Here is a 23,109-nt window from a genome sequence, read left to right on the forward strand (position 1 = left end):
AAGCCAAAATAGACCTTTACTTCTCACTCTTCAGGGGGCACACACGTAGTACCACAGCTGTTGTTACATGCCAGTGCTCCTGCAGCAGCAAGTCTCAGAGGGTTTATCACACACAGATGCTGTTCCAAGTCATTCATCACCATCTCCACAGCTTCTTCCTTCATGCGTTAAACATCAACACTACAGGCTAGACAGTGAAATTATCTTTTCTTTTAAATTCTGATTAGATCGGTGAAATTATCAGTGTGTTTTATTGAGGGATTTGGGAGACAGTAGGGAAGTTGTCACAGGATGTAACAGTTCCAATTTAGCATTTGGCTATACCAAGTGACATATTGAGGGATGTGTGCACATTTGATTGGTTAACGGTTTCTGAGGAGGCTAACTGCTGTTTTTTCATAGCCAGGTCTCAATGTTTATAGCACAAGTCCAAAACAAGGATCGGAAACAAAAGAATTAAAAGCACAGCACATGTAGACCTTCAAGAGATGCAAAGTGTAGACTTAGACAAGACTCACGGCTTAATGCTGATGAGATCTCTAAAGCTTCCCACAGCACTGCCTCGGTTCCGCTTCTCAGCATCACATTTCTCTTTTGTCCAGGTCATCTGGATATTCTCAGGAACAGGGTCTCCCTCATCTTCCTCATCTGAGTAGAGGCTCTCCAGACGTGCTATTGAATGTCTGTCCTTTACGAGCTGAGCCTGGAGGGCACAAGAGTGACAAGGTGAACTCAAAGACTTTATTTTATATTCTGGTGCTCTTTAAATAATTACAGACATTTTGTTCCATTGTATCTTTTATTTTGCTCACTCAGTTTAGCCTTCAGGAGAGTTCTGATACCAGGCATTTGCCCTAGCCAAAAGTCTTACATACCAAACTGACTTCTAACAGTTTTGATAGGTGTAAGCCAAGCAGAATTTGGACTGACAGAAGCCTGTATCTATACAAGAAAATATGTCAGTCTAGCTCACATTATGACATGGTCAGAAACAACAGACAAGACCGGCCCAAAATTGACAACTGAAAAAAAAACTTAACAAACACATGCAGAAAAAATGGATCATCTTTCACAGACATCACAGTCACGTGTCCTGTAAGTCCAAACTGGAAAGACATCACTGGAAAACAGGATATGCTATAAATTGAGACAAATACCGGATATCCCATATAAAGAAAAAAACAATAATAAAAGCTACACTAAAAGTATTTCCTTACATCTTTAGAGCACAGGGGTTAAATTTAAGAAGCAGGTACATAACACACTACTAGGAAGGCACTTTGTGTCATCCCCCTCAGCAGCCCATAGAGAACAACCACAAATGACGTACCTCCCTTTCCCTCTCAGTTTTTGTCAGCCTCATTTGCCTCAGCATCTGAGACCTCTGCTCCATCATAAGAGTTCTCTCATAAGTATATGCTGAGATATCACTATTGTGCTGCAGAAATAAGGACAAATATTGTGTTTGTGATCAAGTCATAACCAAACATAATCCCGCGCATAATAAAGTGAAAAATGGGGTGAATTCTCTTACCATTTCTACCACTTCTACCTCTGCCTCTATTCGGAGCTGATAGAGGAAAGTAGCCAAATCCTTCTTCATCTGGATGCTGTTATCATCCATCTGAGCAACAGTAAAAATTCTCATTTTGCATTTTCTCCAAACCTAGTGTGGGAACACCAGCTCTCAGTTATTTGAACCAATAATACTTTGCTCTACAAAACAGAAACTTAGCAACACGTCCACTCTCATTCATCAATATAGGCACTACAACTGGACCATGTTTCTTTAAACTAAAGAATGCAGAAATAGGTGGGGGACATTCTCTGTGTAGCTGCTTACTTTGTGCTGTTTGAGAAGAAAAGGAAGCAACATCAACATGCCTCCATCATGCACAATCCACCAGACATCAATGTTGCCTTCGTTGTAGCGCTCATGGTTGCTGGGGTAGAACGACACATTTTTGGGAACCAGCAGAGCCAGATGAGCTGCAGTTGTGCAGCGAACAGTACCTGCCCAGGAGGGGAAGAACACACTTACTTCCAATTCTGCAAGAGTCATTTATGGTTAGAAAAACACTTCTCACTGAGCAAGTGTCAGCAAACCATAAAAGTCATGACTTCAATAAAGTATGTACAGAAAGGCTTGCACAGACAGGTCAGTCCAAGTGACAAAGACAGGATAAAGCAGACTCACAGGAACACAAGCCTTATTTCACACTGGAAAGTAAAGCAGCAACCTTCAAGCTAAGTATGAGGAGACAGCATCTGCTCTGTTCTAATTTCATTAAGTAACTGGACCACAGTAGAAGGAGAGAGATAGAGGCAAGGAGAGTGTTATCCATAAGAGAAGGATAGGTTAGAACCACTGACAAAACAGAGATTAGCTAGGAAACTAATTATAGTTTGCCACAAAACCAGCATGTCTCCAGCCCATAATTTTTTAACCAGACCCATGAGTTTTGGCTGCTAGATTAATCTTTGAAGATCTTTCTTAGGTCTTTTACCTAAAAGAACCGGTATTTCAAACAGAGCAGTTTTGTGAGAAAATACTGGCTTCTCCATCAATACTAGATAAAAAGACAAACTCAAAACCAATCTCACAAGGATTCTGTTAAAATCGCATGTGTGTAATAAACACCTCTGTTCACAAAGTCTGATCACATTGAACCTTTAAAGCTCACCTATAAATGTCTTCCAAGACCTTGGATCTTCACTCTGTCTCCAGCCATAGGGCCACCCCAAAACCACAGTGTTGTGCTTCATGCCACCGAGTCCACAGGACTGGATCAAGTGAGCAATTCCTTCTCGAACTTTATTGGCTACAACTACTTGACAAAATCCTTTAACCTTCTCAATTTCCATCATATTCTTAATAGTCTGAAAGACACACAAGGGAAAATCTCAGTTTTCCTTTCCAAAAGGAACTCCTTTATAGACAGAATATTTCTCTGTCATGAGATTACAATGTAAATTCCTGGTTCACATGTCCATAGGTAAAGCATATTACAATACGAAGTTCTGCTCATTGGATTTCCTTTATAAAACAAAAGAGAAAACACCCCCTTGTTTAAAACACAGTTTCTTTCCGAACATCAGCATTTCTAACAGATTAAAGTAGGGATTTTTTTGTTTGTGGTATCTTCTCTTATTCATAGTAGTAGATAGTGATATCTGTGTTACTATTTTACTTCCCATTTTCTAATTCTGTAACGCTCACCTTTTTAAACCCAAGACCAACTGACTTCATTTGGATTTCCAGTTTCAGATTCCCATGTAACATGCTGTGCACTACTAAATTTACAAATATAAGCACCAAATCCCACACACCAGCATGTATACCTTTTATCTGTTTAAAAACTAAATAAACTTAATCATCACATAGCCCATTAATTAGTTTTCCTTTTGTAAGAATTTTCCTACAGAAAAAGCCTCTGGGGAAGAAAGCAAATACACTGAAGCTATACAGATGTAAACAGGGCTATGATGTCATGTTTACACAATGAGGAAGATTAAGTAATTTATTAAAAAAAATTCAAGAGCATCCTTCAATGCTTTTTGTAATAGATTTATCAACACACTGAAAAATAACACATTTGCTAAGTTTAACAGTTAGTGAAATCACAGAATCACTATTTTGGAAGAGACTTTTATGATCATTGAGTCCAACCCATGCCCTAACACCACCTCAAGTAAACCATGGCACTGAGTGCCACATCCAATCTTAAACACATCCAGGGATGGTGACTCCACCACCCCCCTGGGCAGATGATTCCAGTTCTTTATCATTCTTTCCATAAAAAACTTTTTACTTGGAATATTCAGAAAACTAAATATTCCTCTTCCCTGCATTAAGCAGCACACAAAACCTTCTACAGTCATTATTTCCTACAAATGAAGGCAGTTTTATGCAGTAAGGCTGTTTACAAACATGGTGAGCATTCCCAAAGGCACAACTGGCAGCTGAAACATGCATGCAAGTCCTTTACTGAACAGCTGTAGCACTGCTGAACTTGCCCTGTGTTTCATGGAAGCCTTATTAAGATGTTTTTTTCCACATAAGATTATGAAACAAAATTTTGCATTATCTGCCCACTCACCCCTTTCTGCTTCAGGATTTAGGACACTGACCTGCTCAGCAGCCTGGGCTTCTCCATAAGTTTCTAAGAAATTCCCTTGGATGACTGATCCTATGATAGTCAAACCTTTACCAGCTTTCAGCTGGGATGCAAATGTTAACAGTCTAGGGTATTTTACATGCAAATCTTCATCAAGTTTCAGAAGCACCAGCAACTGAGGCCTGGAGAAAATAAAAAAGACAATGTATTTTTTAACTAAAGTTTTAACAATAATACATGTAAAAAACTGCCTCTCATCACTTATATTGTGCTTGAATATTAACTCTGAAATATTCTGTCTTTCACACATTTGAGGGATTTTTACTTAATATTTTGTTTCTCTTGGTTAAAAGTAGATGTGAAACTGTGGGAATTCTGCTGCTGCATTGTGCTGACAGTAATAAAACCTGCTGATATACTCAGCTTGAGAGGTTTGCAGTAGTGTTTTATTTACAGGCATGATTTTCAAGGCTCTTTTAAGTACTGTTGGAGCATACAAAGTGCTCATACTACAAGGCTGTTCTCCCAGATCTATCTGAATACTTGTGCCAAGAAAATATCTGTTTTCTGTCTCCAGAAACCTGGCACATGGAAAACACAAATATTTTCATCTAAACACAGATCCCACCAGACTGCTGTTCCTTATGGTATCACTACACAATCAAGTTGCTGTCTGTCTGGCTGAGCAAGTGTGAAAATATTTATAAACCTCTGTCTTTGATAGATTCCTATTGCTCTTGTTCAGAGCCCAAGGGTTGTGCCATGTCCAACCAGAAAGAGGGTTCTTGCCCACTCTGCTTTCAACACCAAAAAGGGATGACATCAGAAGGAATAATGTTGGCCACTGCTCATTTCCTGGCCTCTACACCTCTGTATTCACAGTCATCCAGTTTCCCCAGGTTCCACTTCTGAATTCACCAATTTGGAGTCCAGTTAATGATCCAAAGGGCACTAAAGGTCTGCCCATACAGGGTCCACAGAGTGACAGCTTGGCAGCGACAGGACAGCTTACTGCAAACTCAACACTTTTTCTGGCATTTAAATTCATTCACACATCTTGTTTAGAGTCCAGTTTAATTCCCTTAGTGTAAGCAGATAGCCATGCCAGCCATTTCATTAGTCCAGGGTGAGTACCTCCAGTTCTTGGTGTGTGGAGGGCCCTCCTCCAGTCTGAGCAAGGCGTATCTGGCTGCGCTGAGCGACAGGCCCCGGATGCCATCTCCCCACTCCTTCTCTGCACTGTGAAGAGCAAACACTTCAGCCAACACATGGCTCCACAAGCACTCACCTGTACACTTACACCAGGCGATAGAGATCTGAGCACCTTACAGTGAGTTTAATAACATGACATGTATGGCATCTACATTTATATTTTGTGCATGAATGTCTGCGATACCACAGATCACATAAGAAAAGTGAAAATGTTTCAGTAAAATATATATGTTGAACCACCATTCCTGGCTTCATTTGTAATCAACACTACAGAGAAGGCTTCCCAAGCATATGCAAACATCTGGCATTTCAACACCCAATTCAGTTAATAGGCCAAATTAAGTTATAAAGCCACGCTATAGCCTGACTCCATACAATGCTGATCTCCAGCAACCCAAGCAGCCAATTCAACTTTTCAAGGACTGTTCTAGACAGATCTTTGCACTAAATGAACTGTAATATAATGGTTGGCATCAGCTGTTTTGGGCCTGAAGTAATCACGTGCAGTACATAGCAGATAGATCCCAACCAGCTTTCTGCTTCCTGTGATTCATGTTTCACCTAACACCTTTAGAGGTGTTAACAACAAAATACTTAACAACAAAATACTTTGGGGGCTTTTGCGTAGCAGTGACACAGTAAAATAGTGAAAACAAAAATTAATTAATAAGAAAAGCCTTCCAAGTCATCTCCTGGACAGCTCCTTTTCCAAATGCAAAGACTCTAGAGATAATTAATTAAAGAGATCTAGCCTCCTTCTTACCCTTTCTTATCCAGTTAATACTTACCCTTGGTATTCAATGTACTTGTAAATCATGCCTGCAATAAGCATAGCTACCAAAGCATAATACCAAGATGAAATGAACATCAGTGCCAGGCAAATACTCATGCCTAAAAATGAGAGGGCCCTAAAACAAAAAGCAAAGGTATTAATAATTAGGGGGGCAGAAAAGCTTAAAAAACGAGTAAATTACATTCTTGCTCTTTTTTCTTTAAACTGTCTATGCTGAACTTGCAGTGCAAGTAAAGCCTCCAGTGGATCTCCCCAGTCCCACCAGTTTTAGTGTCCTGTTGTTGAAATGAAACTCTTGTGCCATGACACATCTGAGTCTGACTCTTGTGTACAACTGATACACAGAGAAATAAAAGATGCTCCCTGCTCTGCTGGAGAAGGTTCTCAGGTGCAGATTTCAGGCTCAGTGAGGTGCCAGCCCTTCACTCACCAGTGGTAGTATTTAAAGCGGGGCCGCCAGTTCGGGGTTCGCAGAAGTGTTTGGACTGCACAAGCAAGATTAACAAAGAGGTAACACATCAAGAAAAACCTGCAAAACAGAAGTGCAAAACCTTTTAGCATGCGCATTTATAGATCCTGGCATATATTATGATTACATGATTGATTTCAAGTCAAAACCCTACTGCCCTGTCACATGCCCTATCCCCCTACCCCTCTGATTTTTATTAGCCTGAGCTATCAGCAAAAAGTAGCCAGAACAAATTTTCAATTGGATCAAGTTAGATCTGTTCACAACATAATGCTGTCTTTGTTCTCTGATTAAAATGTTTTTTCAAACCAAATAAAAACGTAATAAAAACTTGCTTATTCACAAAATACTCCAGAGAAGAAACCAATAGATTTGTATGTAGAGCCTGAAGTCAGAGGATTCATAGAGATCGCAGAAATGGAACTCAGGCTCTGAGAATTTGCTTTACTAGTTTAAGATATAGTTCTGAAAGACCATCAAACTAGCAAAACAAGAGTATTTCTATCCCTGCCCCAAGATAGCAACCAGACTCTTTCTTACATTGAGAGAATTGGAGCCACCATGTCAAGTGAAGCAATAAGGATTCCCAGCTCAGCAATTAATGCTGTTAACAGAAGAGCCCACGTTGGTTCACCATTCGCTTTTCCATGACCAAAGATCTGAAGAAACAGAACCATTAAGCATATCTTCCAGGTATTTCATAAGGTTGTAATGGGAAAAAAGAAAATTATATTTTTTTAAATCAACAGTAAGTCTCCTACGTACTTCCTCCTCTAGAGCAAGGAGTCAAATTACTCTAATGGCTTGCCATGCTTCACAGAATCAGATGTTTGACTTCTGATAAAACTACCCCATAAGTCTAGTTAAAAATCCTTAAAAGTACTTTTTTTTTTCAACAAAAGAAAAAACCCATAAAAAAAATACAGCCCCTCACTTCAGCACTGGGCAAACTGGGGAGAAAAAATGTGATTTTAAGAGCATGAAGTCAGACAGCTGTGAGGCAGCACGAGCAGAAAGGCTTTGCAGCTTTGCAAGGTACGAACCCAGAGGAAAGGGATGATGTTGTCCTTGGCGATGGCCTGCAGCAGCCGGGGGGCCCCGGTGAGGCTCTGCAGACCCGCCCCACAGGTGGAGAAGAAGGAGCCTATGACGATGACCCACGGCGAGGGCCACGACAGGGTGCCCACCACCAAGTTCTTGTTCACCGCGTCGCCGAACCTGCAGGCAGGAACACACTCAGGCATTCGTACCCTAAGGACTATTTTGAGACTCATGCTTGGGGTTTTCTGCTCACTTTTGACATGTCATTTAAATATTATTATTAATAATAACATATTTTAATATTCTATATTGTATTATTAATAATACTATATTATTCTCTTAACTAGAAAACACAGAAAGTAGCAAATAATCTGAGTTACTTCTGATATACAGATCAGGAGTGCCTACAGCTTGATTTCAACATTTCTTTTCATTATACATATTTTAAAATTCTTGTATTATCATCACAACATTATTTTTTACAATTACAAAAATAATGCAAGAACTAAGACACAGGATGGAAAATCTGAGGTTGCCATGCCAGAAAATATCAAATGGAATACAAGAAGATTCCAAAAACTGTGCGTACAATTCACATACAAATGTAGTTTAAAAGGCAGCCAGAAGTAAAAATTTTTAAAAAAAAGTTTTTAAAATAAATTAAAAAGAAAGAAACAACAAGGAGAGGAGTGGGGCATGCAAAGAAAATAGGCAAGAACACACCTACACTGCAAAAAAAAAAAAGTAAAACAAAGGAGAGCATTAAAGCAGTAACACTTACTTATCTCTCAGGACAACACCTTCTATGCAGGCTCCAAATAATAACACACAACTGAAGTCTGGAGGACAGAGTGTGCTAAGGAAGCAGAATTTATTTAGACAAGGCAGATGAAAGTATTATGGAAAGGACAGTACGTGCCTCCATCCCGTGGCACTTGCACTCCAGCTTCTCCACAAGTACGTGGTAAAGCTGGCAAGGGAATGAACGTCTCACTGCTCACATACACCTCCTGATGTTACAGAGAAAGCTTCTTCTAAGTTTCAGTTTTTAAAAAGAACAGGTCTAAATGTTATGATAAAGGAGAAAAAAATCAAATTAAGCATTTTTATACTAAAATATCAATTTAATCTTCTGCTAATACAGAAGCTGATATTAAAATCTTTCTTTTCCCTCTCCTTCTCCTGTGTCTGATATTTTGAACATACAGCAAACCATTACCTTGCACATTCTTTTTTTTTTTTGTATCTCTGCTGGCATACACATCACCAATAAGTCTTTGGCTATCAGGTTTGTTATTACCTGTCCTGCTTCTGCATTGGGGAGTACAAAACACCTCAGGCTTTTGGGATCTGGCATTCCAGGAAAGTTTTTGACTTTGTGAATTAAGTTCACACAAATGGTTAAATCTTGAATTCTACACTGAAATGCAACTATAAGTTACAAACTGCAATCAAAGGCAAAACATTGCTCCTGAAAGTGACAGTGTGAGCCTCCCCCTGGTGTGGCATGAACATGGACACACCCAGTCACCCACTGGGTGAGGCCAGAGCTGCCCACAGAGCTGGGCTTAACCCTGGGACCTCTTTTAATATTCATTATGTCCTCAGGAAAAGCTGACTTCTTGGTACAGGGTCAGCTCTCAAAGTGACAGCAGGGAAAGGCTGCGCTCCTAAAGAGCCGGGACAAGCAAGCTGCATCCTGATTTACAGCTTGGCAAGTTTTGACAAAAAACCAGGAATGAAACAGCAGAATTTCCAGGAGAGTCACTGTCTCAGCCAGCTGCCCTTTGGTGAAACTGACTCAGAAAGCTCTTTTCACTTATTTTTTTAGTTATCTATGTTGATAAATTGTCCTTTAGGACAACAAGAGCTAGATAAAGCTGAAAGATCTTGGCTCATCTCTTCTTGAGCAGGAGAACAGCGATGAAGGCAAATCTTTCCTAAGCAAAGCTCCTTGTTGTCCTAAGCTCTGAAGAGCTGAAAAAACACTTGGGAACATTGTCTAATTTCTGAATCCAGTTAATCTTGTTCTAAAATGTTCAAGAAAACCTATACTCCTTAAAGTCACTCCAAAGAAAAGGCTTTTTTTTTAGAAAAAGGAACTGAAATTTATGAACTCTCCCATTAAAGCCTCCCCTCATCTTAATGTTTCACTGCAACCTAAAAAAAAATAAAATCTCCAAGTACACCACCAGCATGAAAAGCCAGAGATCACTGTGTAACAAAGAACAGCAACAGGAATGCAAAAGAAAAGAACACACCACGAAAAAGGGGATGGAAAGTACTGGGATAGTAATTACAATTCTTTCAGCTCAAGGATTAATGTTCTGTTGTTTTGGGCTTTTCCCCCCACTGGCCAATCGTACTTGCACTGACAATTTGGTGAGCTGAAAGCAGTTCCAGAGATCAGACCCAATGTACCAGCACTCCAGTAATTTGAAAAGGATACACACTAGTGATGTGGTGACAATGGCAAGAATTGTTCCAACAGGGATGGATTTCTGTGCATCTTTGAGGTCCCCTGACCTGTTTGAACCAGCCATGATACCTGAAAGTATATTTTGGTAAGATCACAGGGCAGGAGGAAGCTCAGAGCCCCAGAAGGCCCCTCATGCCAGCATTCTCACCAGTCACTGAAGGGAAGAAGATGCCAACCAGCACCATGAACGACGTGGTGATATCTGAGAGCACGTACAGGTGCAGGTTGCTCTTCTGGCCTGCTACATCTACAGAGGGCTGATGTGCTCTCTCCAGTATCTCTCCTTTCTCCAAATAATTGCTCCATAAGTTGTCTTCAAGGTTATTAACAGACCACAGAAAAGAAAAGCATGTTTCAGTTCAAACCTGTTCTCATTATAATGGGTTTACAACTAGGATGACAAATGCAATTCAGTGATCAACAAAGGAAAGCCACAAACATGTATCAATAGTCTACAGAAGTCTAAGCAACTTAAACTTTATTATTACTAAATGTAACATTCTTTTAATCTCATACCTACTTCAACCAAAGGAAATACACTGAATATTTTTATGAGCCACCACACAACACAGTAGCTCAGACAATGTAAAGCAATATCAACCACTTTTCTAGACAGAAACGGGTTTGCTTTTCAGTCAGTGGAAGAATTACAGAATTATCTGTTTGGCATTTGAAATTTCACTAACAAATGCTGAGTCTTCTTGTAATCTTAGAAACAAGACTGCTGGTTCCTGTGAAAATGGGAACCTTTGGCACTCAGCACCTGCTCTCTGGTGTTCATTTCAATAATGAACACTTTTCAATTATACTTTATTCAGGAGAGGGCAAAGAAGGAGACACACTATTTCTATACAAGTACTCTTATCTTTCAGGGCATAATCTTAACCTGACTAAAGAAGAGAGCTGTTACTATAGAGTTCTATATAAATTTTAATAACTCATTCATGTTAGTATAACTTTAAATTACAGCTGACTTCATGCTGAAATTATGAGATGAGCAAGGGAAATTTAATCAATTTTACAGGAGACAAGTACTGTATCAGGACAAAAGTTCCATCTCCTCTTTTTAAAGGTTATAAGACTTTCTTTATTGAAGATCATTTTCTTCACTGTAATTACAATTTTTCATTCCTTTTTTTCTTAACTAGCAGGGAAGAGTTTGACCCATTTCAGCTGCTCAGCATGCTTCCTCTTTAAGGGAAAAAAAAAGTTCTACCATACCTATTAAAATGCCACTAGCAGCTCCTGGAATTCCTGCTATCTCCGAGACATTGTTCATTAGGAAATACTCATCACAGTGTTCGGTGGTTAAGTTTGTGCTGTGGCAGAAGAGTTCCCAAAGCTTAGAGGCCACAGTCACGTTATCCTTAACTACTGTTTTGGCACAAACATCAAATTGATCTCTTGACAGAGTCCTGTTGCCCAACATGCAAATCCTGGAAGGGAAACATGAACACCAGAGTTATTGGATGTTAATGGGAAAATGAAATCCACGCTTACCCATACTTGTTCTTTTATATCATGTGGGACTTCAAGTGGCTCTACTGTGCTACATCATGTCTCACCTTCAAAAGGATGGCTGTAGCATGACAAAGATTGTATCTGTTCCCTTTAAGGGCCAGAAATATAAAGCTGCTTTTTTGATTAATGGAATTTGATTGATCTATCTTAAACAATAATAGGGAACAATTAGGACAGTTTTGGGGGTTTTTGTTGTTTGGGGTTGCTGTTTTTTTTTTTTTTTTTTTTAATTAAACAGAACTACTGGAGTGGAAGATAATGTGAAGAGTACTAGAATTCAAATTACTAGATATTTAGAATATCTAAATATATTAGCCCAGTTTCTACATTGCAGCACTTGAATTGCAATATAGACATTTTAGATTCTGAATTAGGAATACATAAAAATCACAATAAGCAAAGTTTCTTCTTGTCAGCAGATACTTTAATTAATTGCTAAAATCCTCCACTGCTTGTTGTCTTTTATCTAACCACAAACATAATTTATTTCAGCACTAAAAAAAATTTTAATCCACGTGTATAAAGACAATTCCACAAGAACAAGAAAGTGATGTAATGTAACAGCTTCCTGCTTCTAAAAGTTCATCCAGCTTTTCTTCCCACCATCAGAAAACACCCACAGGAAAAGAAAGCTTCTTCCATTTTAATTTTAATTTATTTTAATTATTTCACAGGTCCTATTGAACACTGAAGACAGGAAAATGGGAAAACACAGGGCTGCTCTTGCATGGTTTGCAAGCCTGTGAACTGTAACTTCCAAGAAGCTTTCCCCTACAAAATTAAAAATACACTATCTTCTTACTTCAGGGAAAAAAAAAAAAAAGGAATGCACTCCAAGCAGAAAGGTAGGGAAAACATTCAAGAACAATCTAACAGATAATGAGGGGGACATAGAGACATTGTTTTACTTTTACTGCTGTAAACCTTCACTGTTGTAAAACACTATAATCACTGGGCCTTAAATATCCAAAGGGAACACTTGAGGGCTGCAAGTACTTAGTTATGGTCAAAGCATTTCAAAATGTGAATAATTATGCAGATCCAACTCCTCTATTTCCATTCCATTCATCTCTTGTCAGCAGTATCAGAAAACGTTGTTTGCATTCCTGGTAAAACACATACATCCACATTCCTGCTGCTCCAGCTCTAAGCTGAAGAAGCTGATTCCATGTTTGGCTGCCAACATGCCAAGGAGCTCCTGCTGGGTCCAGGGCAGGCTCCTCACAGAGCAGGGAAAGCTTCTGTGGAGCCTCAAACAGCCCCACATCACCCTCCCAAGAGGTGCCCAGTTTCTCAGCAAGGAGTTGACCACACCACAGATTTCCAACCACAAGGGCAGCGTGTGGTGTCTGACTGGCCTGGGCAAAAGGGACCTGCCCAACTGCTCCCTAAGAACTCACAAATAACGCAACAACACTGGCACTCAAATCCCAACAGCTGCAGGCCAAGAGAATGGACTGCTTTGCAGGAAGCAGAGCAGTGTCAGCCTCCATCAGCCTCACCACGAGACTTCCTTCTACCAAAACAGTTTAAAAAGTGTTATAATATGTTCATTTTAGCCTAAGAAACTTCATTTCCATGAGCGCTGCACACTGTCATTATACACAGCTAAAAACATTGGAAGTAATTTACAAAAAATGATAGCTTTAACAATGTATCAGGCACAAGTTTGAAGAAACCTACATTAAAGCCCAACTTTCAGACCCACAGGCAAAGCTACTACCCCCATCCAGGAACGTTACTCACGGAAATTCAGGTGGGTCAAAGATGGACTTGATAGCTCCAGCATAAATGGACAGGATGGATATTACTACACAGGCCAAGAAGAGGGAAGCAAATTTGTTCACATACTTCACACCTACGAACACCACCACTGCCATCAGGATGAGGAACACCGTGCCATAGACCCTCATGTTGTTTAGCATGGCACTGGATGCATCGTGGGCACCAGAGGGATGAAAAATTGCTGCTTGTGGCACAATATATGTCTGAAACAAGAGAAAGCAAAAGTGAGCTGGAGGAACACCAGCACAGTACTCTGTCTGGGATCGTGCACCTGTACTAGAAATGTAAATCACTTTGCATTCTGCAGCATGCTCTTCACTGGGAATCTTTTACAGGAAAAGTCAAGAGATAACAGCCCTTTCTATGTCAGCACTACAACTGAGCCACCTTTATCAAAAATGAACATGAGTCTTGGGTTAAGTCACACTTTCATCTGTCTTGTCAGAAGAGCTCCCAGTATGCACACTCAGAGACTGCAGCTTCCAAAGGGAAGCACTAGAGTTAAAGAACTGGACACCAAGGAACTGGAGACCCTCCAGTCTCTTCCTGCAAATGTATATGCAAATATGGGACAAGAGTACTGGGGCAATTTCTATGTGTTATTTGTCTTTAAAGCAGGATTACTCTGGTACTACTCACCAATAAAATCTCTATGGCACCAAGGATATACATGGCTCCTGCAAATGTTGTTCCCAAATAAAAACACAGCCCTACAGCTCCACCAAACTCTGGGCCCAATGACCTAGATATCATGAAATAGGAGCCTCCAGCTGTGAAACAAGAAAAGTGAAAGCAAAATTATAATTTATTGCTATAAATGTTTAAATATTTACAAAAAGAATACAACAGACTTATATACAGTGTATCTGCTATTTTGAGGTTCAACTGAAGTATCTTTTTTGCTAGCACATGGGTAAAAATGAAATAAATTGATGTTTAGCTTGATTGACAACAAAAAGAAATACTAGATATTAATTCAGGCTTTGTATTCTGGATTAAGTAAATTTCTCCAGAATAAAACCATGTTCACAGCTTACAGCAATTTAGGTTTGGGGTTTTTTTTATCTTTTTAACACAACTGAGATACTTGCTAACTACACTTACCTGGAACAACACCGTTTGTGGCAATTGCACTCATTGATATGGTTGTCAACATAGTCTGGGGAAAACAGGGAAAAGGAAGCAATTGTGTCAACAACATTTTTTTAAAACATTAACTTATTTCTTGATAAAATAAAGCTGCCACTGCATATATGATACAGCATTTCTATTTATTCTGCCTCTCATTATCTAAAAGAAAACAAGGGCAGCAGGAATTTAATCACTGAGCTGTTGAGACTTCTGTTTGAGAGATGGCCCCTGCTGTATTAGGTCAAACAGTGGGTGTCTGCAGGCAAAGCAAGATAAGGGAATGCAGGTGTTCCTCCATCTGCAGAGATGTGATTCCAGCCAAGGCTGGTCCAGCAAAGCAGGCAGCCCTCACCTGGGGCAGGCATGGAAAACAGGTATTTGCTGAACAAACACTTTTTATAAGACTGTATTTACACTACAGTTAGCCAGTTTAGAAGTAACATAAAAAAAAAATTAAAAATCATGCAGCCACGAACACGGCAAAGGTACCTGGCTTAAATCTAACTTTTCTTTACACAAGCACCTACAATGCTGCCTCCCTAAGTTTCCCAGTAGTTTCACAGAGGATTTGTCACATGCATTATTGTACTTAAGTACTTACACAACAGCAGCAAAGCAGTACAATCAGGAAGGACTGAAGAACTCCAGCCATTCCCACCATCCAAGTCAGCCGAAGGAAGAGAATAACCCCAAAGATATTTTGCATGCATGGCAAATACACCCCCATCAGGGTGCCCATGCTGGGTGACTGGAAAAAAAAAATAGTTCATATTCATTAACTGAAATTATTCAAAGCAGAGGTAACCAAAAAGGCCTTGAAGTTCATTTTTTTAATGGGTAGAAACCTGGGAAACCTCAGGTAGACACACTCAACTATTGTTGTGCTGGACTTGCACAAAACACAGCATCAACTCCAAAATCATGAATTCCTGAACAAAATGTTGACCCTGTCACATACTGAACTAACTAACCTCAGTATTTAACACTGACTTGTAATAACAGGAGATATTTGGTGTTTTGGTCTTTGGTCTATGCAGACCCATAGAATTTTTAGTATGAAACCTGTCAAGTGCTGCAGATCCCAAGATAGATCCTTACCCTACTGCCCAGAGTTCACAAATTAGTTTCAAGGAAAACATACTTTTGTCATGTTAAAACTAGAAAACATTTGGAAGCAATCTGGACACATGGATAATGTATTTTCTTCCATTTTCTATATTTCATAAAAAACAAATGGTTCTACCAGTCCTTAAGTTCAATGTCAGCATCAGACTCTGAATTACTTTTGTCAGTGACAGAGAAAACACAAGTTACACGACTTCACAGGAACTGCAGAACTGGCCTTCAACATTGCATCCTGCAGAATAATCATCCAAAATAATGGCAACAAAATGCCACTGGCAAGGGCTTTATTCCAAGGAATATAAAAATGTTTGTTGCATTGGTACACCTGGCACCAGCAGCATTTCTAAGTCCCAAATCTCTGTGGTTTCCTGCCAAGACATTTCATTGCTTCTGCTTTTTACAGTTTCCTTTTGCACTTAAAATTATACTGAATTCTAAAACACAGGGGGGATAGAGAGTCACTTCTGAAAGGCTCATCGCTTTTCATACTCCCTTCTATAAATAAACTTGAATTCCAAAACACATTAGATAGACAGCATTTAAAGACGCCCTTGAACAATCATTCAAATGAGAAGGATATTAAAGGGAGTTGACAAAACTTGTTCAAATTTGACTCAACACAGCATTAACGAGATGCAAAAATAAATAGCACCTTTACAGACAAATGAAGTCATGAACCCAAAGCAACAGTATGTAAGACAAGCAATAAAATGTGTGCCAAAAACTTTACATAAGGTAATTCAAGAGCGTATTTCATTACACAAAGCAAAACCCTTAAAGAATCACATGTTTATAAGATCACCAGGTCAAAAGCAATCAAGGAATTTAGTGCTTCAACTTGCAACTACATGTTACAAACCAGAATTTCCTCATCTGCACTAGAAACCTGCCCTGCCAGACATGAAACAAAACTGTGCCCAAGAACATGATCTGAACTGTTCTTCGTTGGAAGTGCCAGGCGCTGCTGACTGAATTTTTTGAAGTCACCTTTGAATTCCTTGACTAAAGCTGAAACAGATCAACCAGACTTTTCTCATACACACCACAGCTCAGGTGAACCTCCTGAAGTAAACTGGATGACAGAATCATGTACTGAGGGCTTGCAGTGGAGTTACCCTAAGAGACCTGCAAGCACAGGGCCAGAGCTGTTCCTCAGCTGTTCCAGTGCCACAGTACCAAAACAAATTAATTCACTAAAGCATCACTTGCCACTTTATAAAAATTACCATGCTAAATATCTAACCTGATCAGCTTTGCCAGGACTATGTATGAGGACAAAATGAATTGCTGTCTGATAGTAACAGAAATGACACGTGTTACATAAATGTCCTGATCAGGGCAAGGTAAGGATTTTTCTACTGAGTTATTCCAGTGCTATAATTGAGAAGGATCTTCATGGAGTGTTATTTACAGTGTACTTGTTTCCTCAAGGAAGGGAAGGTGTAGATACTTTTGATTCCAACACTTTCACCTGATGCACACTTTGTCTTTAACCCCATAAACTCAGAATGGAGTAAATAATGTTCCCAGGCACTGGCCAGGTATTGCCCAGCAAAAGGGGCTTCCCGTTGTCACATTAATGCACACTTCACCTCTCAGGGACACATTGCACATCATTTTATCATCATCTGTTCTGGCCATTCATCCATCAGTCCCTCCTTCACAACATCTTTGAGCCCATCCAGCGAATGTATCAGACATGTGGGTATCTCAGGATAAAGGAGTTAAAGAGTCTGTCAAAACTGGCATCTGAAGCTCATCCTGCTGCTCCTACACAGGAGAAGTAAATGGACCATGGTTATTGTGTTTTCTACGTGACAGTCCTCCACACACTATGAAAGCAGGTGAGACTTCAGCCTGCCCTTTACACACCTCCCAACACCTGCTGCCTTTGCATAAGAATCCACTTTAGCTCAGCTCTCTGCTGTCTTCTGCCCTGTGTGGTCCCTGCAGCTTTGCTCCACTGTTCCATTATCTTCTCCCCCACCCTCCCAAATGGCCTCTTAAGCCTATCAAGTTACAAGCTCACTTCCAGCACAGAGGAAGAGAAATTGTGCATTAGTTGTACACTTGTGAGGCCACTGCAAAGCAGAGCAGCCTAAGAAATGCCCAAGTGTCTGCCCAAGCAAGTATTACTAAGTGTATCTCAGGCATAAGAGTTTAGTCTGGATTATTTTACCCTGTGGAAAAAAAAATACTCATATGAAAGATTTACAAATATCACTTGAACCAGCTTGTTCACAGAAATATTTAACACCAGTAATCTGCAGTGACTCGATCCTTTATTTCATCACTAAGTGATACCAAACCAGCGCTGAAGTTTCAACAGAACATGACCTTAAAAAAGGGTATTATTATGTTCAGCCTTAACAGCAACCATATGAAAAAATATAACACCCCATGCTGCATAAAGGAAATAAAAAAGAGACATTTTGACCACCATTTTAGAACAACCAAGAAGGGACAGAAAAATCTCAAAAACAGTCTCAATTTCAGTGATGTAGATCATGTTTCTGTTCACTCTCATCAGCTGCAGACACATAATTTATGTAAATATTGATCTGAGTCTGAAGGACACTGTTTCCATTGTGCCAGTGTGATGGGTTATTAAAGCACTTGGCTGCAGGGCTGAGGGACATTGATCAGCAATGACAGCTCTCACGGTTGCCGTGCAGCATGAGGACAGACAGCAGCACAGAAATTAACTGCCTTGTTAAAGATACATGAACCAAAACTGTTTATCTTTTTTTTTTTCCATCATGAGAAGGGGATATTTCTACAGCACTGTGACTGTTAAGTGCTTTATTGCAAGACTGTGTTTAGAAAAGAAAAAGCAACCCAATTTCCACCTTATTACATTGGAGTTGTGTCAATTTTACCTGATGTGTACCCTAAGAGGGAATGCTACTACCAGAAGTATTTAGTGGGGTTGCTGAAACAAGATAATACGTTCATATCAAGATGTCTTGCACTGAAATGAAATTAATTTGAAAGCCTGAGATTTGGCAGGCAGTGCTGTGCTAGGTCCCAAAAGGTGCTCCTTACCTGCTCAGAGAATTACAGTCACTTACTGAAAGGATTTCTTCCCTCAGATAATTTTTAAGTATTAGCTCTAGAGCCTGCTCATCTGCCTTGCTCCAGCTCTTGCCTATGAGATGCCAATTCCAGCAAGTGACAGACAGGTCACTCTTTGTCACACCAGCTGAGCACACCCAGTGCAGCACTCACCAACAGGAGGGTTAACAATGATTTATCTACTTAAAACAGACCTGCTGCTGCTGGAATGGACTGCCAGACTTCTGTTCTCATGCTCAAATGGGAAGGATAAGGTAAGAGCAGCACAGTGATTTATACTTCAAAGATGACTAAAAAGAAGCATGTGGAAGAATCCTGTTTGCACTGTTTCTGAATACCTTCAATCCCTTGTCCAGTTACTGCTTTTAAATTTCCTGGGTTTAATGGTTATAATTATTGGCCACGGTTTTCAGTCATCTTATATCCTGCATGATGTTTAAAATTTTACATTGCTCATGGCAAGAAAGGGAGAAGAAATTCAAGCTGCAGTTATGATATTGCAGCTGATGTAATTTATCCCAGAGACAGACATGCAGACAAAGGTTCGCCTAAGGAAACTGCAGTGTTTACACAGAAAACACTGAGATATTAATACAGCATGATACTGTCACTTTTGGAAAGGTCACCAAACCCATCCTACAAAAAACATCTGAGAAGTCTGTGAACACACATTTTTGGGACATGGGAAAACATAGTTCAGGAAAACAGAGTTATTAAACCTGAACTCCATTTTGTCATAGAAGCAAAGCTTTAATAAAGATATTAGTCCTTTTTAATGGCAGTAAACAGCTTGAAAATAAGCAAGCATGAATCATACCTAAATGTAGAAATATTAACACCATACCATGCATGGTACTCTACCAGGGATTGAAAACAAGTTCTCAGTTTTCTAATATTTGACCCATTTTTACCTTGTCAAGTTTTATGTACATTTGCTTTAAGCAAATGTATACTACGGTCCCATTGCCAAATTCTCCCAATCCTTTTTCCATCTGGGAAGCAAGGGACTAGCTTCTAGATTGCTCTGTATCTTACCCTGGTATTCTGGTCAGGTAATTAATAAGGAAATAAAGAGCAAAAGTGATCAGAACTTCCTCAAAATCACAACAACTGTATCTATTGTATCCTCCATCATTCTACTTTTGTCAGGGAAATAATCAATTTGCTTCTGATAGCAAGAGGATGAAAATTATTTTAGATTATGCAATAATATCAAATTAGCAGCTGATGCATGACATTATTCCCACCAAAAGCATGCTAGAACAGAGATGCAGCTGACATTCCTTATTAGTACTGTGAAGGTAAATACTTTGGACAAGACTCAGCCATTAGTATAATAGCAAGTACCAGACAAAAGAAAATCATAATTAAAATGTTTAAATTACTTTTTAAAATGTCAGCTTATAGGACCAGAATGCAGCTACCTCACCCAGGTGACCTTAGCTCAGTCCTGTCATGCTGTAAATTTAACCACAATATTGCAGCATTTTTAGCAGATGTGCTCTCAAATAAAATAGAATTTTCAGCTTCACGTTGACAAACAATTTTGTTATCCCCAGTGTAAAACTGCAAAGTAAGGAACTGGAGTGTGAGTAAGGGCATTCAGCACGGGGTAACATGCATGCTCCTTGAGAGCACTATTGGTTTGCAACATTCTCACTGTCATCTCTTTCTGAAATGGCTCTAGCTTTGATTTGCTAGAAAACCTGCAGAATTCAAGTGTTATCTTAGCTTTTTTGGAAACCTTTCTTTTGAAAGAACTTGTAAGCAAACTGACAGGCCTGCAAGCCATAAAATGCAAGCACACCACTTGCAGGTACAGCAGTAACCAAAGCACCTGCGGCTCTGCCGGAGGAGAGAGGAACAGTTAAACACTGTCCTCCTGATAGAAATCAACCACCAACAATCCAACCTCACCTGCTACAGTCATTCCAGGGCCAGCCCGATGGGCCAACCATCTAAATGCAGATGCTTTGGGGCAGAATTCAGTTGCCTAAGTGCCTGACACCAGAATGCCTCCTGAGCTGCCCCGGGGTGTCCAATCTGACCTCCACCCTCCACTCTAGATGGGTGTTGTCTCCTGCAAACCCTGTGTCATTACCTACCAGCCTTGTAGAGATGTGTCAGATACCACTGGGCAGCTAAAACAGCACTAGGAAAAAAGCTGGGGGGTTGTCTAGTGTTTCTTTGTAGCCCACTAAAAGCCTTCTTATCTAAATCCACACCAAGCATAAGGAAAATCACTGCAGTGCACAGTTTTAACCATCACACCTGCCCCAGTTCTCTGGTAACAGCTGGTTCCCTACAGCTCCTCTGTCATTTCTTTGCAACATTGTCATGGCTCCTGGGAGAGGTTAAAAACAAGCAGAAGGGAGGCCAGTTCCCCAAAAATCACACATGGTATCACCCCATTCATCAGCTTTGGCCATGGAGAGAATCTTTACTTACTTTTGATACTTTCTTCTTCGATCCATCAGTATTTTCTGCTTCTTCATGTTCCTTGACACCTTGAGTAAGATTTGTGTAGTTGACCAACTTGCCAAGCAGAGATGACACTTTTGGTCGTATATCAAGTTCTTCCTGTGGAAGAAGACAAGAAGTCAACTTCTGCCTTCTGCAGTTTACAGCATTTCTGAAGAGTGGCTGGGATCACACCTTCCTGGGCATGCCTGAGGCTACCAGGGAACACACCAAAAAATCATCCAGGAAATGAGAGTATTACACTGTGCCCGAGCCACTAGTGAGAGGTTTTAGTTTTCTGAAAGGAGGGCAACTCTGATGGGAAAAGGCCAAAATGTCTGCACCACGTGAATCATTCTCCTCAGGTGCTGAAAAGCATAATTACAGCAATGAAGAAGTCTGAGAATTGTGAGAAAATGAATGTGTACCTTGCATGTATCTCTAACGTCAACTTACATCAACAGATACACTTTTTAAAAGGTCAAGCTGCCAAACAAATCAGAGATTTAGTGATTAAACTCTGCTTATTGTAGACATGTATGCACTCTGATGATTTTATTACATTTTCCAAACTATGTTATCTAATTCATGTGGATCTAGACAAAATTTCCAAAAGCCACATGTATGGAGGGCCTCCCACCTTTATACCCATCCAATTTCTGTTTCTGGTTTGAGGGCAGGAGGGGATGAAAAAAGCCCCAGAACAAAATCTTTCCCTTTCTCTTTGAAATTTTAAGTCTTGCATGTCTGGTAGCACAATAAGGAATTGCATGGTAAAGAGAAACAACTTTCCACAAAGGAAATAAAAACCAATTGAAAAAGATTTCACTGTCTGCAGCTTTATAATATCTTTAGGTATCGCCTTTAACAGGTGGGACCAGTAGCATTATGTGCTTTGTACTTGATGCAGAAACTGAGCCCAAATGGGGTCATCCCTAAAGGGATGACATGAGCCAAGCACCCCTTCTCTTATTCCTTCCTGTGATCTGACCTGCAGTTGGCATGTTTATAAACCTGATTACAATTCCTTCCAGAAAGGGGCTCAGACAACATGTACCTCCTGTTCAGAGAGCAGCATGGCCTTTGGGATCCTGATGGATCTTCCCTCTACTTAGTCCCACGGAAGAGCCTGCACACCTGGTGTGGTCCTGTGCCTACAGAAAAGGCCTCCAGCAGGAGTGTCTGCCCCTCCTTAATTCCAGATGTTTACAGTTATAGAGAGTTATAACTCTGCCTCGCAGAGCCAGCTGTCACCATACCTGAGCTCTGTCACCACACAGGATCTCTCTGCCTACTGGTGCCCCTGACAGCAGATGGACACCCACAAAAAGGCATGTGGGGAGAAAGATGTGCTCAATTCCTCCCATCATGGAAGATCACAAATCACATTAGAAGTACAAAAAACACCTAGAAATTACCTCAAACAATGCCAGATTTCTGTCATAGTAATCACCTCCCTTGCCAGCTTCTGAACTGTTCAGGAAAGGACTATTTTCTTTATGGTTGCCATGACCTGTGAAGAAAAAAAGAAGCCAAGTTTTGATAAGCAGAGAATGAGACTGTCACCTTGAAGAATCCATAGTGAATAAACTCCTTTGGTTAATTGAACACGTTTCTTTTTAGTTTCTTAAGTCATACAATGTTAACAATACGAAAGGTGTTACAATCAAGGCAGAGTTATTTCTATTTCTACTCCTCTGCTTCATTAAAATAGAATAAAAAGTCATCTCAAAGTAAAATTTACGAGTAGGGTCACAGCTCCAATGCTATATGTGCCTTTACTCTCTGGTGCTCACTTCTGTAACTGTTTTTATATAGAACAGTGACAAGCACTAGAACTTGCATTTAGAAATGACTGGTAATGGTAACAGCAACCTTTGAGCTGTGTCCAACCCACTTG

At 40.0% G+C, this 23,109-nt stretch overlaps 1 protein-coding gene across 5 annotated transcripts in view; it reads right to left on the bottom strand.

Annotated features, from left to right (window-relative positions):
- SLC12A4 (solute carrier family 12 member 4) overlaps positions 1-23,109 on the bottom strand; it is a 45,935-nt gene that overhangs the window by 3,750 nt on the left and 19,076 nt on the right. For 4 of the 5 annotated variants that reach the window (XM_068202743.1, XM_068202747.1, XM_068202746.1 and 1 more), the window contains 21 exons: positions 22,628-22,722; positions 21,198-21,329; positions 15,151-15,297; positions 14,523-14,577; positions 14,058-14,188; positions 13,380-13,621; positions 11,334-11,548; positions 10,261-10,425; positions 10,083-10,181; positions 8,415-8,472; positions 7,636-7,810; positions 7,133-7,251; positions 6,554-6,652; positions 6,119-6,238; positions 5,253-5,357; positions 4,132-4,300; positions 2,685-2,880; positions 1,844-2,013; positions 1,535-1,666; positions 1,331-1,438; positions 519-703 (listed from right to left, as the gene is read on the bottom strand). In XM_068202743.1, the coding sequence (XP_068058844.1) occupies positions 519-703; positions 1,331-1,438; positions 1,535-1,666; positions 1,844-2,013; positions 2,685-2,880; positions 4,132-4,300; positions 5,253-5,357; positions 6,119-6,238; positions 6,554-6,652; positions 7,133-7,251; positions 7,636-7,810; positions 8,415-8,472; positions 10,083-10,181; positions 10,261-10,425; positions 11,334-11,548; positions 13,380-13,621; positions 14,058-14,188; positions 14,523-14,577; positions 15,151-15,297; positions 21,198-21,329; positions 22,628-22,722 (2,917 nt within the window). Of the gene's footprint in view, positions 1-503; positions 704-1,330; positions 1,439-1,534; positions 1,667-1,843; positions 2,014-2,684; positions 2,881-4,131; positions 4,301-5,252; positions 5,358-6,118; positions 6,239-6,553; positions 6,653-7,132; positions 7,252-7,635; positions 7,811-8,414; positions 8,473-10,082; positions 10,182-10,260; positions 10,426-11,333; positions 11,549-13,379; positions 13,622-14,057; positions 14,189-14,522; positions 14,578-15,150; positions 15,298-21,197; positions 21,330-22,627; positions 22,723-23,109 lie in introns of all 5 variants that reach the window. The other variant, XM_068202744.1, reaches the window with a different exon arrangement.

Source organism: Anomalospiza imberbis, chromosome 12 (genome assembly GCF_031753505.1).
Source record: "Anomalospiza imberbis isolate Cuckoo-Finch-1a 21T00152 chromosome 12, ASM3175350v1, whole genome shotgun sequence".
NCBI lineage: Eukaryota > Metazoa > Chordata > Aves > Passeriformes > Viduidae > Anomalospiza > Anomalospiza imberbis.